Source organism: Borostomias antarcticus, assembly GCF_949987555.1.
Source record: "Borostomias antarcticus genome assembly, chromosome: 1".
Taxonomy (NCBI): Eukaryota; Metazoa; Chordata; class Actinopteri; order Stomiiformes; family Stomiidae; genus Borostomias; species Borostomias antarcticus.
The window spans coordinates 36,722,035-36,744,636 of record NC_140234.1 but is presented as its reverse complement, the minus strand read 5'-3'; the positions used below and the strand labels follow the sequence as shown (position 1 = coordinate 36,744,636).

Here is a 22,602-nt window from a genome sequence, read left to right as displayed (position 1 = left end):
TCGATGATCGATTTTGTTATCGTATCATCTGATCTGAGGCCATGTGTTTTGGACACTCGGGTAAAGAGAGGGGCAGAGCTGTCCACTGATCACCATCTGGTGATGACCTGGTTTTGATGGCGGGGGACGCTTCTGGACAGACCTAGAAAACCCAAGCGTGTAGTGAGGGTGAACTGGGAACGTCAGGAGGGAGAGCTTGTCCGGAGAGATTTCAGTTGCCACCTCTGGCGGAGCTTCTCAGGCATCCCTGTGGAGGTTGGGGACATCGAGCATGAGTGGTCGGTGTTCAAAGCCTCCATTGCTGAAGCTGCAGCTGGGAGCTGCGGCCTGAGGGCCATAGGTACCACGAGGGGCGGTAACCCTCGGACACCGTGGTGGACAGCGGTGGTCAGGGAAGCCGTCCAACTGAAGAAGGAGGCCTTCTGGGATATGTTAGCCCGGGGGACCCCAGAAGCAGTTGCAGGGTATCGACGGGCCCGGAGGGATACGGCTTCGGCCGTGACCAAGGCAAAGCAGCGGGTGTGGGAGTTCAGAGAAACCATGGAGAAGGACTTTCGGTCGGCACCAAGATGTTTCTGGAAGACCATCAGGTACCTCAGGAAGGGAAAGCAGAGAACCATCCAAGCTGTATACAGCAAGAAGTTGGAAGGAGCACTTTGAGGAACTCCTGAACCCGACTAATCCACCCTCTACGATCGAGGCAGAGCCGGAAGATGATGGGTTGTCATCGTCAGTTTCCCTGGAGGAGGTCACTAAGGTAGTCAAACAACTCCACAGTGGCAAAGCCCCAGGGACTGATGAGATCCATCCAGAAATGCTGAAGGCGCTGGGTGTTGAGGGGCTGTCTTGGTTGACACACCTCTTTAACATTGCGTGGAATCCGGGTCAGTGCCAAAGGACTGGCAGACTGGGGTGGTGGTCCCAATATTCAAAAAAGGGGACCAGAGGGTGTGTGCCAATTATAGAGGCATCACATTACTCAGCCTCCCAGGGAAAGTGTACTCCATGGTGCTGGAAAGTAGGGTCTGGCCGATTGTCAAACCTCAGATCGAAGAGGAACAATGCGGATTTCGTCCTGGTCGTGGAACCACCGACCAGCTCTTCACTCTCACAAGAATCTTGGATGGGGCTTGGGAGTTTGCCCAACCTGTCTACATGTGTTTTGTGGACTTGGAGAAGGCTTACGACCGGGTCCCTCGAGAGGTCTTGTGGAGGCTTATGCGGTAGTATGGGGTGAGGGGGTCCCTACTTAGGGCCATCCAATCCCTGTACACCCAGAGCAAGAGCTGTGTCCGTGTCCTTGGCAGTAAATCGTCTTCCTTTCCGGTGGGGGTTGGCCTCTGCCAGGGTTGCGCTTTGTCACCAATCCTGTTTGTGATTTTCATGGACAGGATATCGAGGCGTAGCCGTGGAGAGGTGGGTTTGCAGTTCGTTGAGCTGGGGATCGCGTCGCTTCTATTTGCAGATGATGTGGTCCTGATGGCATCATCTGCCTGCGACCTCCAGCACTCTCTGGATAGGTTCGCAACTGAGTGTGAAGCGGCTGGGATGAGAATCAGCACTTCTAAATCTGAGGCCATGGTTCTCAGCAGGAAACCGGTGGTCTGTCCGCTCCGAGTAGGAAATGAGTCCTTACCCCAAGTCAAGGAGTTAAAGTATCTGGGGGTCTTGTTCACGAGTGAGGGAACCATGGAGAGGGAGTTTGGCCTGAGAATCGGAGCAGCTGGTGCGGTTCTGCAGTCGCTTTACCGCACTGTTGTGATGAAAAGAGAGCTGAGCCAAAAGGCAAAGCTCTCGATCTACCAGTCTATCTTCGTCGCCACCCTCACCTATGGTCATGAAGGATGGGTCATGACCGAAAGAACGAGATCACGGATACAAGCGGTCAAAATGAGTTTCCTCCAGAGGGTGGCTGGGGTCTCCCTGAGAGATCGGGTGGGGAGTTCAGTCATCCGGGAGAGACTCGGAGTAGAGCGGCTGCTCCTTTGCATTGAAAGGAGCCAGTTGAGGTGGTTCGGGCATCTAGTGAGGATGCCTCCTGGGCGCCTCCCTAGGGAGGTGTTCCAGGTGTGTCCGGCTGGGAGGAGGCCGCGGGGTAGACCCAGGACTAGGTGGCGGGACTACATCTCTGCACTGGCCTGGGAGCGGCTAAAGATTCCCCAGGCAGAGCTGGTTGATGCTGCCAAGGAAAGGGATGTCTGGGGCCTCCTGCTGAAACTGCTGCTTCCGTGACCCGACCCCGGATAAATGGATGAAGATGGATGGATGGATGGATGGATACAGTAGAGCAGATATGATTGAGCAGTATATATCCAGAGAGAGAGAGAGAGAAAGAGAGAGAGCAGATATGGTAGACTAGTATATATCCAGAGAGAGAGAGAGAGAGAGAGAGCAGATATGATAGCATTATATAGAGAGAGTAGATATGAAGAGTTCATTTGCAAAAACAGATATGTGCATTTTGATAAATGTTGATAAATATTTTTTTAATCAATATCAATCAAATTGCAGTTGGGTTTTGATTGTGTAAAGAAGTAATTTGTCAGTGTCGTTATTAATTTATCAATATTTCTTAATCAATATCAAATATCAATCAAATTGCAGTTCAGTTGTTGTTTTGATTAAGTAAAGAAGACTCTCACAGACACTCAAAATTTTATCAAAACGCACATTTCTGTTTTTGCAAATGAACTCTTCATATGGTGGTGCAGTGTAAGTCTATCTTCTGAAGGCATCACAAGGGCCTGATGGGGATTGAGAGAGAGAGAAGGCGTGTGTGTGTGGAGAGGGATTCTGGGAACAACCCTAGTGGATATGCCCAGTCAAACAGGTCTGTCTGTATTTCATTCAACCAAGGCTGTGTGTGTGTGTCCGTGCGTGTGTGTGCCTGTGTGTGTATGTGTGTGTGTGTGTGTGTGTGTGTGTGTGTATGTGTGCCTGTGTGTGTGTGGGTGGGTCTCATTCAGCCAATTTCCGTCTCATTCATTATCTCGTGCCTTTCCCTGGAGAGGGTCTAGTCAATTAATCAGGTAGATTACAGATAGAGGGAACCCTAACCCTAGATCTGACAGGACTGGATAGGTATAAGTAGGGCTGGGTATCGGTACTCGATACCTTGTAGTACTGGATCGAAACAAACTGATACCAAGTAGCATCGAAACGTCTTCAGTCAAAACAGTACTTCATTCAATCATTTTTGTATTGAGATCTAGGAAAAAAGACATTGTAATATGGTCCAATCACCGCAAGTGTTCTTCAATTTAATGCGCCGCGTGATTGGCCCATTATGGCAGACAGCTACAATCCGTCTGGGGAAATGGATTGCAACTGCGAGTTGTTGACACAGTTTAGCACGCTGAGGTAATGCCACCAAAACGCTCAAAGGTATTGTTATACTACACGCCTATAGCGTATGGTAAAAAATAAATGCATAAAAACACGGATTTCCCCCATTACGTACAGTAGCTAGCTAGCTAGCTAGCATTAGCAACCCTACTGTAATGCATTGCTTAGTGCATTGGTTACTTAGTGGTAGTTTTAACTTCTGTAGCAGCGACATGTGTTTAGGCTAACGTTATTAACTAAGGTTATGCATAATGTTAAGAACCCCCTAGGCCTACTACCACCACAACTGCTACTGCTGATGTTGCCACCTCCTGCAGCAGCCTTGACACACCGTTCACATTAGCTACAAGGTCACGGATGACAAAAAAATGTGTAGTCACTGTCAGTAGTTATATTGTAATAAATGTAGTTTGATACTCTTTTAAACACTTTCAAAATGTATTCTTGAAAAAATTATTTGAATGTGGGAGGATTGATGGCATTTTACACAACTGAATGCTTCCATTCACATGATGGTTATGGAATGGAAAAAATGCAAAAAAGAAATTCAAAGTATCGATTGAAGTATTCAATTGGTATCGGTATCACTTTAAGGGTTCTGGTATTGGTACTGGTATCGTAATTTTTGAAATGATTCCCAGCCCTAGGTATAAGCTAGGCTTGGAATAATATGTTCTATCTTGCTAATACCTATCCCAATCTCTTAAGATCTGTCAAGTGTATTGGTTGTAGGTCTCTGGTGTGCCGTGTGAATGTTCCTAGCCTTGAGAGGTCAGTCCCATGCTAGGCCCGGCATTTTCTGTTCTGGGTTCTCTGTCCTGTGTTCTGTGTTCCGCACTCTCTTTCCTGTCCTGTGTGTGTGTGTGTGTGTGTGTGTGTGTGTGTGTGTGTGTTGAGGCAGCGCAATGGTCAGGTCAGCAGGGGAAGAATGTGCTCTCTGCATTCACACAAAGATGTTTCCCAGCCCCTCCAACAAAGCCATTGTGCTTCTTAAGAGCTCTACTCTCTCCCTCCCTCCCTCTCTCCCTCCCTTTTCCTCATTCCCCTATCCTCCCTCTCTCTCTCTCTCTCTCTCTCTCTCTCTCTCTCTCTCTCTCTCTCTCTCTCTCTCTTTCTCTCTCTCCCTCCCTCCCTCCCTCTCTCTCTCCAGCCCAGTCATGCTATCCAGACCCCTAACCACTCTCCCATGCATGATCGGCCCCATCAGGAGATATGATCTGTGTAATGAAGGGTGGGTATCTGACACCCAGTATTATACATGCCCAAAGGTCTACCTGTACCACACACACTCTACCTGGGCGCACACACACACACACACACACACACACACACACACACAGGCATCTGCACACACACAGACATGTACACACACACTGCACGCGCACAAACGCACGCGCACGCACACACAGACACACACACACGCACACACACACACTGCAATCTCGGTCTGCCTCTCCTACCAACCTGGGCTCCCACTCTACCCATTGTGCAGCGCACACAGCTCTGCGTGTCACGTGTAATCTCTGCTGTCGGTTCTCAGCCCGGCACGCCTCCACTCTCCTTTGTGTCAAACCCCATTTGCTCCTTTCACTCCTGCACTCAGCTGCGCCGCCAGCCTGTCCCGCTCTCTCAGCGCTCCCCGGGCGCAGCCGCCAGGGCTCAAGAGCTCCGCCCTCCCCTGACCCGGCTGGCTCGGCGTTGCTCTGAAACGGCCCCGTGTTGTGATAGGGAGAGGGCTCGCGAGGGCCGCGTCCGTGACACGAGGGTCCCCGAGAGCACGGGAGGCGCCGGAGAACACGGCAGCGGCCGAGGCGACCGTCGTTTGGTTTGTCGCGCAGGCCGGCGTCGGATGGAGGAGGGCGACTCACCATCCTGGTTATGAGTGTTAATGATTTCAGTCCTCGACCCACTCAGGCTGTCAGCGTGTTTGGCACTCTCTCAATCTGTGTTAGTCCCCCCCGCTTTCTCTCTGGCTCTCTTCCTGGTCTATCTCTCTCGTTCTCTCTCTTCCTGGTCTATCTCTCTCTCTCCCTCTCTCTCTCTCTCTCCCTCTCTCTCTCTCTCTCTCTCCATCTCTCTCCCTCTCTCTCTCTCTCTCTCTCTCTCCCTCTCTTTCCCTCTCTCTCTCTCTCTCTCCCTCTCTCCCTCTCTCCCTCTCTCCCTCTCTCTCCCTCTCTCTCTCCCTCTCCCACTCTCTCTCTTCCTCTCGCCGGTCATTCATACTCAGCTAAACTGCAGCTTCAGCAAAGACACACACGAAAAAAAGCAAGCTTCCGTCATGGTCCTTGTTCTTCTGTCTCCTCCCACGAGCTGAGAACGGACCGTGGCTCTGTTGATCTGGGTCCGGTCCGGTCCGGTCCTGTATGAACAGGCTGAGAGAGAGTGTCATTGTGTGGAGAGATAGTGGGAGGGATCAGGTGTCCCCGGCCTCTCCTCTCTGTCCGTGCTGCAGAAAGGCTCGTTTGTTCACTTGCTGGCTCTTTTGTGCTCCTCAGACAATGGCTGCTGTCTCAGGGTTGAGGAGGGGAGGGGGGGGGGGGGGGGGCAGAGGGGGTGCGAGAGGGGTGAGGGACAGTTTGGGAGGGGGATGGGCAGCAGATGACGTGCGGTCCCCTGTTCTGTCCACCACACACACACACACACACACACACACACACACACACACTCCTTCCCCGGTCACTCCTCCTCCCCCTCCTGCCGCCCCCCCCCCCTCCTCCTCTGACCACTCCCCCACTGTCAGTCCAACCTGTCATCTCCAGAAACACAGATGTTATCCCTGTAAGCCCTCTCTTAACCCTCCTCTCCTCTTCTATCCTCTCCTCTCTTCCCCTCTTCTTTCCTATCCTCTCCTCCACTCTCCTGTCCTCCCCTCTCCACTCCTCTTTTCCTCACCTCTCCCCTGCTCTCTCCTCTTCTCCTCTCCTCTCCTCTCCTCTCCTCTCCTCTCCTCTCCTCTCCTCTCCTCTCCTCTCCTCTCCTCTCCTCTCCTCTCCTCTCCTCTCCTCTCTGCCTCGTGACACAGGAGGGTGTGTGATGTGTGGGCGGCCGGCATGTTGCCTACAAACAAAGATTGTGCTGGGCTGCCTCTGCTGCTCTGCTGCTCTGCTGCTCTGTGGCTCTGCTGCTCTGTGGCTCTGTGGCTCTGCTGCTCTGTGGCTCTGCTGCTCTGTGGCTCTGTGGCTCTGCTGCTCTGTGGTGAGAAATGCTGAAACGGCGTGTTTCAGAAATGCTGCCGCGCCGCCGCCCACCCACGCAGTGACTTGGTATGCCCGCCGCCCACCCACGCAGTAACTTGGTACGCCCCCCGCCCACCCACGCAGTGACTTGGTACGCCCGCCGCCCACCCACGCAGTGACTTGGTACGCCCGCCGCCCACCCACGCAGTAACTTGGTACTGTGTCTGTGGCTCTGCTGCTCTGTGGCTCTGCTGCTCTGCTGCTCTGTGGCTCTGCTGCTCTGTGGCTCTGCTGCTCTGCTGCTCTGTGGCTCTGCTGCTCTGCTGCTCTGTGGCTCTGCTGCTCTGCTGCTCTGTGGCTCTGCTGTTCTGTGGCTCTGCTGTTCTGTGGCTCTGCTGCTCTGTGGCTCTGCTGTTCTGTGGCTCTGCTGCTCTGCTGCTCTGTGGCTCTGCTGCTCTGCCCACTTGTCATGGTGTGAACTAACTGAGATGTAAATAGACCTCTGTGTTTATCTGAGACAGGCGGTGAGAAATGACAAACGGCGTGTTTCAGAAATGCTGCCGCGCCGCCGCCCACCCACGCAGTGACCTGGTATGCCCGCCGCCCACCCACGCAGTAACTTGGTACGCCCCCCGCCCACCCACGCAGTGACTTGGTATGCCCGCCGCCCACCCACGCAGTGACTTGGTACGCCCGCCGCCCACCCACGCAGTGACTTGGTACACCCGCCGCCCACCCACGCAGTGACTTGGTACGCCCGCCGCCCACCCACGCAGTGACTTGGTACGCCTGCCGCCCACCCACGCAGTGACTTGGTGCCCCGGGCGCTGCAGACGGAGAGAGAAAGAATAGAAGTACAATGGAATAGAACATCTATTCTCGCCATATATAACCAGTACAGGTACAGAGGGATTATATAGTTTAAAGGTTCCCAAACTGGTTTTACTATCTGTAGTCTTACTTTCAGCAGTCTTATCAATTTGATCCTCATCTATTTATTCCATCCAATCATGGATGGCTGTGACTGTGTCCGTGATATAGGCGGGGCAATTTATGTCCAAAAAAAGTCAAGTATACACTTCCTGTTACCGTACTATCTGCCGCCAGGGAGACCTCGAGTCATAGTCATAAAGTCAAAGGTTGTGTCTTTCTCGTAACATGGAACAATAAAACCACACACACACACACACACACACACACACACACACACACACACACACAGACACACTCAAGCTTCACCCAAATTTGGATCAGCTACTGTAGTCCAGTCCAGCAGGTGTGTGAGGAAGGCGGAGGCGCGTGGCGGTGGTTCTGAGGTCGCCGCCCTCCCGTGCAGATGGATGTGAGCGTGGCGCCGCCGGACCCACTGCCCAGACAACCTATTGCTGGCGGATGAATCACTTTCATAAGGCGGGGCGTCTGCGTCTCAGTCTGCGCTCTCCTGGTCCTCCCCATGGTCCTGCATACCAATATAGACGCACGGATGTGCACACACATACACACGCACACACAAACGCATACACATACACATACACACAAACACACACACATACACACACAAACACACACACTCACAGGCGCTGGCACACACAGACACACACAGATGCAGATACTCTCTCTCTCTCTCTCTCTCTCTCTCTCTCTCTCTCACACACACACACACACACACACACACAGATAGAGAGATAAAGAGATAAAGATACACACACAGGCACTGGCACGCACAGCAACACACAGAGATACAGATACACACTTAGATAAAGATACACACACACACACACGCACACCCTCTTAGAGGCATGAGATCATAAACTGTACTGTACTGTGCTCAACAAGTCAGCCAGCTGCAGGATGCAATCGTTGGCAAGCTCAAAGCAGAGGTGTGTCTCAATAGTGTAACATTTTGTCCTCATCTCCACCCCCTCATTAGCACTGTTTTGAACATGTTAGAAAGGCGTAGATAGCCGACACATTGTACATTACTTACAAACACACACACACGCACACACACTCCTAACATCTCATCTCCACCTGCTCTCTTATCTAATGCATGCGGAGTAAAGAGCGCAGATCGGAACGAAGGCTAGGAGACCAGGAGAGGGAGCCACGCTAGACTATTAAGACACGTCCCTTGCGATGTTTCCTCTAGCTGGAGGTCGAGTCAATGTCGCCGCCTGGCCAATGACAGGTCTGACTGCTCGTTCATCCTCCTCTGTCACGGTCTGGATCGAGACCTGGCCCGGCATGGGCTTAATGAAGTCGTTTCCACGGAAATGTCCTCCGCTGTCCCCCTGAGCAGTCAGCTGATCAGGGATGCCGCCTTCAGCAGGAGCAGGTGCCGAGAAACGCATCAGTCAGACAGGGTAGATGTGATCTGCACTTTTGTTAGTCCTCACCTGAAGTGTGTGTGCGTGTGTGTGTGCGTGCGTGTCATTTCTGTTCATCTGTCTGGCCCAGCAGGTTGTGTGGCTGTGACATCACCGACTGATGCCAATCACCTTCTGTCTCTGAGGGAGGACTACAGGCACTCAGTGTGTGCGTGTATGTATGTGTGTGTGTGTGTGTGTGTGTGTGTGTGTGTGTGTGTGTGTGTGCGTGTGCGCGCGTATGTGCATGTGTGTTTCTTTGTGTGTGCGTGCCTGCAGGCACGCTGTCTGTGTTTATTCAACACTTACTCACTTATTCAAATGGATATCTGGTTATGGAAAACTACCAGGATGTGCACTTGTTTTCTCTGCTAGTCCCTCCAGCCTGGTTCAGTAACGTGAGCTGTGAGCAACCGTGTTTATCATATCTTCAGTCACTCATCAAATCAGTCCTTTCTAATGTTAATCTCAGGCCGTAGATGATGATAGCATCCAGTATCTAGATACTATACACTATCTGACATGGAAAAGGGTGTAGTAATAGGCTGTCAACAAACTAAATCCTGACTGTTATTGAGAAGCTTCTGCACAGTATCAGCACCTGCAGCCAGGGCGACCCCACACCTCAGAACAGACAGACTGAAACCTAGCCTACCCCAGCCCAGCCTAGCCTAGCCCAGACTAGAATATCCCAGCCCAGCCTACACCAGCTCAACCAGGGTGGACAGAGCTATGGTGTCTGTGGACCAGGGTGGACAGAGCTATGGTGTCTGTGGACCAGGGTGGACAGAGCTATGGTGTCTGTGGACCAGGGTGGACAGAGCTATGGTGTCTGTGGACAGAGCTATAGGACACTGAGCAGGCAGAAACCTGAGCGTCTGTCATTGGAGCCAGGGTGGAAGTGACATGTTACTGAAGACTACTACTGTAGGTGTTAACCACCGTCATAGTATATAACAACCCTGCACCACTCCCCCCTCTCTCTATAGATCTATATTTATCTCTCTCTCTCTCTCTCTTTCTATTATCTCTCCCCTGTTCTCTCTCTCTCTCTTTCTTTCTATCTCTCCCCTGTTCTGACGCTCTCTCTCTCTCTCTCTCTCACACACACACACACACACACACACACACACACACACACACACACACACACACACACACACACACACACACACATCATCATCATCATCATGAGGCTGGTTCTTAGCTTTCTCTCCCCCTCCCTCCCAGGCAGAGCAGTGATATGAGTGCCCTTTAGAACCAGCGACATGTGAGACTTCCATTACTCCTGGTAGCAGTATGTGGAGAGGCGCTACCAGGCTACACACACACACACACACACACACACACACACACACACACACACACACACACACACAGGTAGAGCAGAGGACTGCTGCTGTAATAACTCTGACTCCATTCTCTTCCCTGCCCGCCCCGGGGACCAATCGTACGCTGTTACCGGGCGGACGCACTTAGCCAACCTGAAACGCTACACTGTTCTCTAGTGAGGTACAAGAGGATGCAGGGTGAGTGTGTGTGTGTGTGTGTGTGTGTGTGTGTGTGTGTGTGTGTGTGTGTGTGTGTGTGTGTGTGTGTGTGTGTGGAGGGGACGGGCGGTGTACTCATTTGTGTGTGTGTGTGCACGTGTGCGGTATCATTTGAAGCCAATCACAGCATAAGTGGTTGGAATGATCGTGCATGTTGTGTGTGTGTGTGTGTGTGTGTGTGTGTGTGTGTGTGTGTGTGTGTGTGTGTGTGTGTGCGCGCGCGCGCGTGCGTGCGGAGGACTATTTATATTAATAACGAGTGAATGACTGACTACCTGATCTTAAATCTCCCCTGTCTGAGCTGAGGAGGAGATGGCGGTTGGTCAGAGCCAGTCTGTCTGTCTAGTAGACTTCTAGACCAGTGTGGGGAGGTCAGGGGTCAGGCTTAATCTGACGCCCTGGATTATTACCCAGGATTCATTAGGGCTGCAGAGCTCTTCTGCCCTCCCAGTGATGAAGTATATTAGCCTAGATCCTGGGTGGCACTGTAGCACACTAGTTGTTTTTACCAGCCCCCACACACAGGAACACACACACACACACACAATAATGCACACATTATACACACTGACTTGGCATTTGCATTACCCCCCCCCCCCTCACACACACACACTCACACACACACTCACAGGCATGACTCAGGTGGCAGCTGGGGGAAGCAGGCGAGGAGAGGAGGATGTATCTGGCCCTCGGTGCTGCCATGGTCACAGCCCTGGACTCATAACTCCGCCAGGTCCGGCTCAGACAGCTGATTTATGTTTAACACTTTTAAAAAGTATGTCTCAGAGAAGTGTGTAGAGATGGTGTGTGTGGGGGGTGGGGGGGCTCATGCAATTATCGCATTGTCATCTGTGGCCGAATGACTCTTGTCTTGACACTGCAGAACCTTTCCCGAATGTTCTAAAAAAAGTGCCTTCAGAGGGTTAGGAGACGTTCTAGAACCTTCTTCTTTATCGACCAGCCCTCTGAGGTGCAATTAACAGTGTGGGTATTTGCCCACCGACGCCGCCGGAAGAGAGCGTGCGACGCGTGGCATTTTAATGGCTTCCCAGCGGCGCGGCCGGCCCTCGGCGAGGAGTGTTTAGATGTGTGATGGTGTGTGTCAGCTCGCATCGACCCGACTCCCGCCCCCAGAGAGAACCGCATCACGGGCGGAGTTAGGGAATGACAATGAGAGAGATGCACCAATAAGAGGTCTCCTCTGGATCTGATAAGTGCCCCGGCTCTGGCGACTCGCTTCCCCCCCTCTCTCTCTCTCGCTCTCTCTCTCTCTCTCTCTCTCTCTCTCTCTCTCTCTCTCTCTCTCTCTCTCTCTCTCTCTATCTATCTATCTATCTATCTATCTATCTATCTATCTCTATCTCTATCTCTATCTCTATCTCTATCTCTATCTCTATCTCTATCTCTATCTCTCTCTCTCTCTCTCTCTCTCTCTCTCTCTCTCTCTCTCTCTCTCTCTCTCTCTCTCTCTCTCTCTCTCTCTCTCTCTCTCTCTCTCTCTCTCTCTCTCATTCACTTGTTCCATCACTCTCGCACTTTCTCCCCTCATGCTCTTTCTAGTGACTCACTCTTTATCTCATTTCAGCTACCCGCTCCCTCCCTCTCTGTCTCTTTATCTTTCCTTCTCTCTTGCTCTCTCTCTCTTCTCAAAACATGCACTTTCATAAATCACCAATATGGCCTCTCTTCCTCTCTCCCTCCCACCACCCCCCTCCATCTCTCTGTCTCTCTGCCTGTGTGTCTGACTGTGTAGCCTAGAACTTTATCAATGATGTTCTCTTCTCAGAGGGAGGGTTCTGTCCATCCCTGGACAGAGGGAGGGTCCCTGGACAGAGAGAGGGACAGACAGGCAGGGACAGAGCGAGGGACAGGCAGGCAGGGACAGAGGGAGGGACAGAGAGAGGGACAGAGGGAGGGACAGAGAGAGGGACAGACAGGCAGGGACAGAGGGAGGGACAGACAGGCAGGGACAGAGAGAGGGACAGACAGAGAGGGACAGAGAGAGGGACAGACAGAGAGGGACAGAGGGAGGGACAGAGGGAGGGACAGAGAGAGGGACAGACAGGCAGGGACAGAGAGAGGGACAGACAGGCAGGGACAGAGAGAGGGACAGACAGGCAGGGACAGAGAGAGGGACAGACAGGGACAGAGAGAGAGAGACAGACAGGCAGGGACAGAGAGAGGGACAGACAGGCAGGGACAGAGAGAGGGACAGACAGGGACAGAGAGAGGGACAGACAGGCAGGGACAGAGAGAGGGACAGACAGGCAGGGACAGAGAGAGGGACAGACAGGCAGGGACAGAGAGAGGGACAGAGGGAGGGATAGAGAGAGGGACTGACAGGCAGGGACAGAGAGAGGGACAGACAGGGACAGAGAGAGGGACAGACAGGCAGGGACAGAGAGGGACAGACAGGGACAGAGAGAGGGACAGACAGGCAGGGACAGAGAGGGACAGACAGGGACAGAGAGAGGGACAGACAGGCAGGGACAGAGAGGGACAGACAGGGACAGAGAGAGGGACAGACAGGCAGGGACAGAGAGAGGGACAGACAGGCAGGGACAGAGGGAGGGACAGAGAGAGGGACAGACAGGCAGGGACAGAGAGGGACAGACAGGGACAGAGAGAGGGACTGACAGGCAGGGACAGAGAGAGGGACAGACAGGCAGGGACAGAGAGAGGGAAGTGGAGGAGTTGCAGACAGACGACACGGAGGAGGAGAAAGCAGACAGGGGCTACATGACCAGACCTGTGTTCCTGACACTATTGTCTGAGACCAGCTCACGCGCACACACACACACACACACACACACACACACACACACACACACACACACACACACACACACACACACACCGCTGGCTGTGGCTGGATGCTTTCTAAAGGCAGGAGAAAAACTGATAATGTTCATCAACAGAACAAATAAGTCTGTTCACAGTATGCCTTCTGTTTCTATTCAGTCTATAGAATCACTGTTTATGTGACCTTTACTTGACCATGGTAAATCATTGAGAACAAATCCTCCTTTACAGTGACCACCTGGATCGATGTGATGCTGTCTGTTTTGCTGTAGGGAGGTCTTCAGAAAGTCTAGAAGTGCTGAGTCACAGCTCCTCCATTTGTTGCTGCAGTGTTTAGATGTCCCAGACACAAACCCAGAGGAAATATATCACTGTTCAATATGCGGTGACATTTAGTTTTCATTTTATTGGTTAGGTTTCCCCGACAAAGATGAATCCTAATCAAAATTCAAAGCTTGGAGAGTTAATTGGTTCTCAATCTGTGCAACGTATACCTGCGCCCTCACTTCACACTCTGCACCCCTGACTCCGCCCCCAAACAGGTAGAGCTCAGGTGATGCCAGGATGCCTGGCGAGGCCCCGCCCTCTGCTGTTCGCCATGGAGACAGCTTCCCATGCCCCGCAGGAAGTGACACAGTGTGTAAAGAGGTGGATGATGGAAGCATGCTCGGAGCCCTGTGTCTGAAGCTTCTGCTGGAGCCCTCTGAGCCGCACGAGGGGGTGCAACTGGCAGCGTTGAGCCAAGATGGCTGCCCGTCTCTCGATGGCTTTGACCAGTGAGTGTCTGTCTGGTGTTGTTCTGTCCAGCAGCCTGCATGTTAGAGGACATACAGACATAACTCTAGTGTTGGCTCTTTGGAATACTGTATACAAACTTTGTCTCTTGAAAATCATTGTCTGTCTGTGTCTGTCTGTCTGTCTGTCTGTCTGTCATGAAGGTTGGAGAGGCGATGGGTGCTCTGGCACGAGTTTATGAAGGAATACTCACATCTCGACGACTGGCTCCGATTGGCTGAGAGGACGGCTGCCTCCCCGAACTCCGCTCACGTGCTCTTTGTCACTGCCAAGGAGGAACTGAGGAAGTTTGAGGTAACGGGTCATGTTTATCTGTTAACTACCTGACTGTTTACCTGTTTGTTTGTTTGTTTGTTTATTTATTTATTTATTTATTTGTTTGTTTATTGATTCAGTGGGAATGGTAAGGGATACAGACAGAGGGAGTGGGGGGTGGGTGAGGACACCGGGTAAACAGAGGGAACTGAGCATACTGGCCAGTGATACTGCTCTCGGTTGCTCCTTTCAGTCCTGTAGATGGCCAACAACGTCTTTTTACTTTTTAAGCTGTTGATATAGGTCATTGTGCTTTTAATTGTTCTATTGTCGAATAAAGTAAACTAAACTAAAACTAAACTCATGCGTTTGTATCAAAAGTGTGCACTGTGATTGACCAGCCATGGCATACAAGCAAAGAAGAAAACGGGCCATTTTTCGGTTCACTGTCAATGAGTTTAAGTCAATGAGTTTTTCAGAAAGATATTTACAAATATGTATTTGCAATGTCGAGCTTTCAAACCCACACACCATGTTCCGGAAACCCTCATGCAACTGTGAGCACTTTTGAAGTGTAAGTGTGACACGTATTCGACGAGCTTTTCATTGTCGACTTGGCCGTGATATTTGATTGACCCTCTTTTCCTATGGTGGGATAAAGGACTGTAGTTAGGAGAGCGCCAGCTTGTCCTCCATGTGTGGCTGTCTACATTACATTACATTACATTACATTACATTACATTACAGTCATTTAGCAGACGCTTTTATCCAAAGCGACTAACAATAATTGCATTTAACGTAGGAAGAGCCAATGTACTACTACTTGCCAGAACTCACAAGTGCATCTTCTTTCTAAAACAAGTGACTAAGAGCATAATCTAGTGCTGAAGGCAAAGTGCAAGAATCGCAATCTAAAGTACAGTGCAATATAATATAATACAATAAGTGCTTAGGCGGGAGGATTGTTGTAGTACTTCTTGAAGAGATGAGTTTTGAGCCTGCGATGAAAGATGGGCAGCGACTCTGCTGTCCTGACATCAGTGGGCAGTTCATTCCACCACTGCGGGGCCAGGACAGAGAAGAGCCGTGACCGTGTCGATCAACCGCAGGAGCCTCAGAGTGACGGGGCAACCAGTCGCCCTGAGATAGCGGAGCGTAGCGGTCGGGAGGGGGTGTAGGGTTTGACCATGGCCTGGAGGTAGGAGGGGGCTGTTCCTTTCATTGCCCTGTAGGTTAGCGCCAGAGTTTTAAACTGGATGCGAGCCGCTACAGGGAGCCAGTGTAGGGAACGGAGGAGGGAAGTTGTGTGGGAGAATTTAGGGTGGTTGAACACCAGGCGAGCAGCAGCTTTCTGGACAAGTTCCAGAGGTTTAATGGCTGACGCCGGCGCCCCAGCGAGGAGGGAGTTGCAGTAGTCCAGGCGGGAGATGACCAGGGCCTGGATGAGTCCCTGCGCCGTTTCATTAGTGAGGAAAGGGCGAATCCTCCTGATGTTGTAGAGCATGAATCTGCAGGAATGTGTGACGGATGTGACGTGCGGAAAATTACAGTTGGTCATCCAGGGTCACACCCAGATTCCTCGCAGTCCGAGTCAGGGTCACCACTGTGTCTTCAATGGTGATGGCCAGGTCCCGGTGCGGGCAGCCCTTCCCCGGGAGGAACAGCAGCTCAGTCTTGTCCAGATTGAGCAGCGGCCCCCAAACTTTACTGCACCATGGACTGGGTTCATATTGACAATGGGGGGCCAGGCAGGGCTTCATTTGTGCCGAGATTTGGATGAGCCCTATTTGATTGGATACGGCACCTTGTTTGTAATTATCAATCAATTGTGTGTAATATTTAATGTTATCTATTCTGTCATTCTTTTATTTTCCATTGAAGTTACTCGTAAATTGCTTGCTTGCATATTTTGGATGCATGACAGAGACGTGACAGACGTCAATCACTCTGGTCACGCAGTGACGCTGGCTCCCCGTGGGAGTTTTGAGTAACATACTGTAGGCTACGTCGTGGTAAAATGTCAAAAAGACAGTCACATTTATTTAATTTCTTGTAACCCTAAGGGCATGGATGTATTAAAAGAAAATCATTGCTGGAGTCGGGGAGAGAGGGAGATGAGGACGAGGCTATGGAGTTGGTGAGGAGACTTTTAGATGGGGGAATTTACATCTGGCCAGTGGTTTAATGCTTTTTGGTGTCATTTTGGCATAACAATAACTATTACGTTAAGCCCACAGTTAAGTAAGTGGGTGTTTGTGTTGTGAAATAGTGAAATTATGAGTGGCTGTTATGAAAACTCATAAGTCCCATCATTGTGGGCGTGATTCTCGCTTGGCGGTGTGTGTGAGCACGCAATCTTCCCTCTCCGGGCGGCCTGGGAGCGAATGGACCGGGGGGCTGCAGCCCGGTGGCTGGGGACCGCTGATCTACAGGACCAGAGGGGGGCTTCTGTATCTGCTCAGTCGGCTAATCATGGTCGGCCATCACTGATCCGAGCGCGTTGCTTCTGTGTCCTACCAGAGCCTGCGTACGGAGGCCAGGGCCTGTCTGGTCCAGCTGGACAGCTTGACCCGGCGGAACCGGACCCTGGTCCACCTCTTCCACGGCGCCATGCGCACCCGGCTGGTTACCATGGTGAGAGAGTGCAGCCACCGCTGGGACCGCCTCCACGCCGCCATAGAGTGCGTCTGCCGGAGGCTCAAGGTAAGAGGCCCCCTGTTTTGCCACTTCCTGTCTTCAACCGACGTGTTGTATTTCTAGGACGTTGACGGTGCTGCGTTCAAGAGGTTTGAAAGGCCAACATGGACCTCCATCACTTGTGTCTCTAATAGCCACTACTGTCTGTTCTTACCTTCTCCGTCTGCACCTGCCCTTCTTGTCCCTGCTCTGTCCCTCTCTCCTCTCTACACCCCCCCCCCACCACTCTACCTCTCTACACCCACCACCCCTCCACTCTACCTCTCTACACCCCCCACCCCTCCACTCTACCTCTCTACACCCCCCACCCCTCCACTCTACCTCTCTACACCCCCCACCCCTCCACTCTACCTCTCTTCACCCACCACCCCTCCACTCTACCTCTCTACACCCCCCACCCCTCCACTCTACCTCTCTACACCCCCCACCCCTCCACTCTACCTCTCTACACCCCCCACCCCCCCAATCTACCTCTCTACACCCCCCACCCCACCTCCCACCAACCCCGCAGCATTTCGTCAGTCAGTGGGAGGAGTTTGAGTGCGGAAGGGAGGAGCTGATGGTGTGGTTGGCGGAGATGGACCTGAGGCTGGCGGAGGTGGAGTACCTCTCTGGGAGGAGCAGCTCTGACAAGATGAAGGAGCTGCAGGTACTCTGTCAACCCTGAGTCTCGAGAGCTCTGCCGTACAGTACCAATACCAATCAGAACCACTCCCTACATCTCCAATAGGGTGATCATTTCCTTACCGGAAATGATTTCCCCCAAACAAACATGAGTGGAGAATCAAAACAAAACATTCACCGCCTCATTAGGAGGGACCACCCTGAAGACGTTGGGTTGGTTCTGCAATGCAGGTTTTTTTTCAATCTGTCAAATTGTTTCCACCCACTTTTAGCGAAGAAATCTAGACAAATGTCTTCAGTCTCAAGTTGAGCGCGGCGTTTAATCAACCTCATGAGTCTAGTCAACCACTAGCTCCTGGTAACCTGATGCGCTAGATGGTTTGTTTTGCATGATGGCCCTTCTCTGGGAGGCCCTTCTCTGGGAGGCCTTTCTCTGGGAGGCCCTTCTCTGGGAGGCCCTTCTCTGGGAGGCCCTTCTCTGGGAGGCCCTTCTCTGGGAGGCCCGGCTGTCACCGGATGAAGGAGCTGTGGGCCTTCACTCCTCCTTCTTGGTTCTTGAGTAGCTCTGAGAGGACCTGATAGAGAGCATTCTGATGGTGACAGTCCAATCAGAGGAGAAAGCCCACACTATAACACCCTTCAGAACCTGTGCTCAGAACCTATCCCTGTTCCTATGTGTGTGTGTGTGTGTCTGTGTGTGTCTGTGTGTGTGTGTGTGTGTGTGTGTGTGTGTGTGTGTGTGTGTGTGTGTGTGTGTGTGTGTGTGTCCGCAGACCTTCCAGGAGGCGGTGGGTGAGAATGCGTGCCGTCTGAACGATCTCCTGGAGCGTGGCGAGGCACTGATCCAGCGCAGCCAACCAGAGGACGGACAGGACATAGAGGAGGGGCTTCAGGACCTGATGCTGTACTGCGCCCACGTGTTTGAGGACGTGGGGCGTCTGCACACTCGCCTGCTCAGTATGAGACTGGTATGATCCCATCAATCAGTCAGTATGAGACTGGTATGATCCCATCAATCAATCAATATATCAGTATGAGACTGGTATGATCCCATCAATCAATCAATATATCAGTATGAGACTGGTATGATCCCATCAATCAATCAATATATCAGTATGAGACTGGTATGATCCCATCAATCAATCAATATATCAGTATGAGACTGGTATGATCCCATCAATCAATCAATATATCAGTATGAGACTGGTATGATCCCATCAATCAATCAATATATCAGTATGAGACTGGTATGATCCCATCAATCAGTCAATATATCAGTATGAGACTGGTTTGATCCCATCAATCAATCAATATATCAGTATGAGACTGGTATGATCCCATCAATCAATCAATATATCAGTATGAGACTGGTATGATCCCATCAATCAATCAATATATCAGTATGAGACTGGTATGGTCCCATCAATCAATCAATATATCAGTATGAGACTGGTATGATCCCATCAATCAATCAATATATCAGTATGAGACTGGTATGGTCCCATCAATCAATCAATATATCAGTATGAGACTGGTATGGTCCCATCAATCAGTCAGTATGATCCCATCAATCAGTCAGTATATCGATCAATAATTCAATATATCAACTTATAAAATGGTTAGCTCAAATCAAGCAATCTGATTGGTTAATAGCCATGGTATCATGGCTAGAATGTCTAAATCCTCTCCCCCTCCCTCCCGCCCCCCCAGGTATATGAGGATGACTGGGTGTTGATCCCCACCTCGGACTCTGGCTGCCCCTCAGAGACTGTCCTGGAGGAGGAGGGGGGAGGGCTGGAGAAGAGCAGGGCCCCCACAGACCTCCAGGACCCCCCCACGTCCATACGTCTCCCCCCAGACCACCCTGGCCCGCCCTCGCCCCCCACCCTCGACCACCTGGTGCTGGAGTGGGACCCTTCCGTGGACATAGGTGGCTCTGTCTCCCATGACGACGAAGACTCCTCCTACTTCAGTTCCAACACTGGTAAGTGGTGAGGCAATGCATTGTTGAGTGTTCTTGTAAATTATTACATTCCGAGATTGTCAGAAGATCGTCGATATAGAGCCATCTATCAAAATCAGATACCCAAATCACTGGCATTACTGTTACCTCCTCCAGGTTCATTTGTGTTGAAGAGTGTTGTAAAAGAACCTGTGTTGAGTGTCTTCCTTCAGGCCTGTGCTATCGAGATGAGTCATTGGCCAGAGACTGTCTGAAGAGGCGGAGTTATATCAGCTCCCTTGGTTCCCAGTCTGACATCCCCAACGCAACAGCAGACCTGGTGGGTCTCTCACACACACACACACACACACACACACACACACACACACACACACACACACACACACACACACACACATACACACATACACACATACACACATACATACATACATACATACATACATACATACAGTACTGTGCAAAGGTTTTAGGCAGGTGTGAAAAATCAGACGCCTCCCTGATGGTATTGCATGATGAATCGTATCTGCCTGTATTTCCCAGCATTGAGGACACAATTAATCCTGACCAAATCCCCAACTCCATTTGCAGAAATTCTCCAAACTTGCAAAGAACCTCCACCATGCTTCAATGTTGCTTGCAGACACTCATTATTGTACCACTCTCCAGCCCAAATAAACTACCTTCTGCTACAGACAAATATTTCTTATTTTGACTCCTCAGTCCAGAGCACCTGCTGCCATTTTTCTGCACCCCAGTTCCTATGTTTTTGTGCATAGTTGAGTCGCTTGGCCTTGTTTCCACATCAGAGGATGACTTATTGGCCACAATTCTTCTATGAAGACCACTTCTGGCCAGACTTCTCATACAGTAGATGGGTGTACCTGGGTCCCACTGGTTTCTGACAGTTCTGAGCTGATGCCACTGCTGGACATCTTCCGGTTTCGAAGGGAAGAAAGCATGATGTGTCTTTCATCTGCTGCATTAAGTTTCCTTGGCCGACCACTGCATCTACGGTCCTCAGTGTTGCCCATTTCTTTGTGCTTCTTCAAAAGAGCTTAAACAGCACATCTTGAAACCCCAGTCTGCTTTGAAATATTTGCCTGGGAGAGACTTTCCTGATGCAGTATAAGTACAGTACCTTGCGTCTTGTTGCTGTGCTCAGTCTTTCCGTAGTCTCTGACCTGTGACATGAAACTCTTCCACAACCTCACCTTGGTAGCTGAGTTTGGCTGTCCCTCACCCAGTTTTAAAGGACAATGCTCGTTTTTGACAACCTGGAAGAATGAAGAAATGTAAAATCCAGCGCGAGCCAGTATATCCATGTAATGGCGGTGGTGGGGGCACCGAGAATGCAGTTTATAAAAATTAATTTTCTGCCGCGAAACGGTTGTTTTCATCAATCTGTCTTTATGAATCGCTAGTTGTGCTTACATAGAGCGTAGGCCTGTTGTGGTTGTTCACATGCCTCTGTAATATGATCTTTAGAAACGTCTTTCGAAACGAAATAGCGTTCCCACTTGCTCCAACACGCATGCGCACAGCGCGCAATCGTTGCTCCAACACGCTGTGCGCATGCGTGCTGGAGCAAGTGAGGAAGCTATTTCGTGTCTAAAGATGTTTCTAAAGATCATATTACAGAGGCATGTGAAAAACCACAACAGGCCTACGCTCGATGTAAGCACAACTAGCGATTCATAAAGACAGATTGATGAAAACAACCGTTTCGCGGCAGAAAATAGATTTTTAGAAACTGCATTCTCGGTGCCCCCACCACCGCTATTACATGCATATACTGGCTCGCGCTGGATTTTACATTTCTTCTACATGCCTCCGAACTACACCAAAGTGATCTCGGTGAGTCAAACGTCTTATAATATGTCGTAAATAAGGTCCAGGTTGTCAAAAACGAGCATTGTCCTTTAATCAAATCAAATCAACTTTTATTTACATAGCACCTTTCGCACATAGAAGCAATTAAAAGTGATTTGACAGAAGATAAGAAAAGCAAATCATGTAAATAATAAAGAAAGCAATTAAATGAACACAATAAAAAATACGATAAGGATGGGGTTTAAGGGAATGCAAGGCTAAAAAGATATGTCTTGAGTTTACTTGTAAATGTTCGTACAGAATGTGATGCACTTGTCACAGAAATTGTAGTTTCATCACCTCATTTTGTAATTTACCACCTCCCTCAACCTTTCACATAGCTGTGCTAACCTAATTCATGACAGGATGACCCCCAGGAGGTCAACACACCTAGACGTTGTCCAGAATAACCATCCTTTGTCCCTTCAAGAAATTACCGCCTTTTCTCATGTCACGTGTCTGTATTCTCGACCACTGTTGATGACGCCTGCCATTTAATATGACGTACAATGGGTTAGCCAATCACATCCTGGAACCGCCATACCTGTGTTTTGCTTTAATATAAGGCCGCGCTGACCAGGAGGCGGCACTTCTTTGGATCAACCACTCATGTGCGTTGTCCGGAAGTCCTTGCGCTCGTATGTTTTCTCAATAAACCAGACTTAACCTGTTTGAGCGAATCTTGGTAAATCCTTTTTGACTAGATCAGTTAAAATCCATTACACCCTCAAATTCTCCGGCAGGCTGTTCCAGAGGCGAGGGCCATAGACACTAAATGCCGCCTCCCCATACTTCTTTGTCATCACCTGAGGGACAACTAAGAGGCCGGTGTCATCAGAGGACCTGAGGGGTCTAGGGGAATCATATGACACAAGCATGTCTGAAAGATATTCAGATTGCCAGGCCATTCAGTGATTTGAACACCAGTAATAATATTTTAAAATCTATTGTGAGTTTTACAGGTAGCCGGTGTAAGGACCTCAGGACAGGTGAGATGGGCGCTTGGTCAGAACACGTACAGCAGCGCGCTGAATGATCTGAAGTGTGTTTATGGCTGTATTAGGAAGGCCAGAGAGGAGGGCATTACTGTAGTCAAGTCTACTAGAAATAAAAGCATGCGTGAGTTTCTCTGTCTGCCTCTTAAACCAGTCCAACAC

General features: G+C 50.6%; 1 protein-coding gene across 1 annotated transcript in view; it reads left to right on the top strand.

The window, feature by feature from the left end:
• LOC311313024 (nesprin-2) overlaps positions 1-22,602 on the top strand; it is a 38,407-nt gene that overhangs the window by 1,861 nt on the left and 13,944 nt on the right. The window contains exons 2-8 of the mRNA XM_084443046.1: positions 13,782-14,015; positions 14,178-14,328; positions 16,810-16,992; positions 17,498-17,635; positions 18,384-18,578; positions 19,321-19,594; positions 19,786-19,892. Coding sequence (XP_084299172.1) covers positions 13,804-14,015; positions 14,178-14,328; positions 16,810-16,992; positions 17,498-17,635; positions 18,384-18,578; positions 19,321-19,594; positions 19,786-19,892 — 1,260 coding nt within the window. The 5' untranslated portion in view covers positions 13,782-13,803. The remainder of the gene's footprint in view (positions 1-13,781; positions 14,016-14,177; positions 14,329-16,809; positions 16,993-17,497; positions 17,636-18,383; positions 18,579-19,320; positions 19,595-19,785; positions 19,893-22,602) is intronic.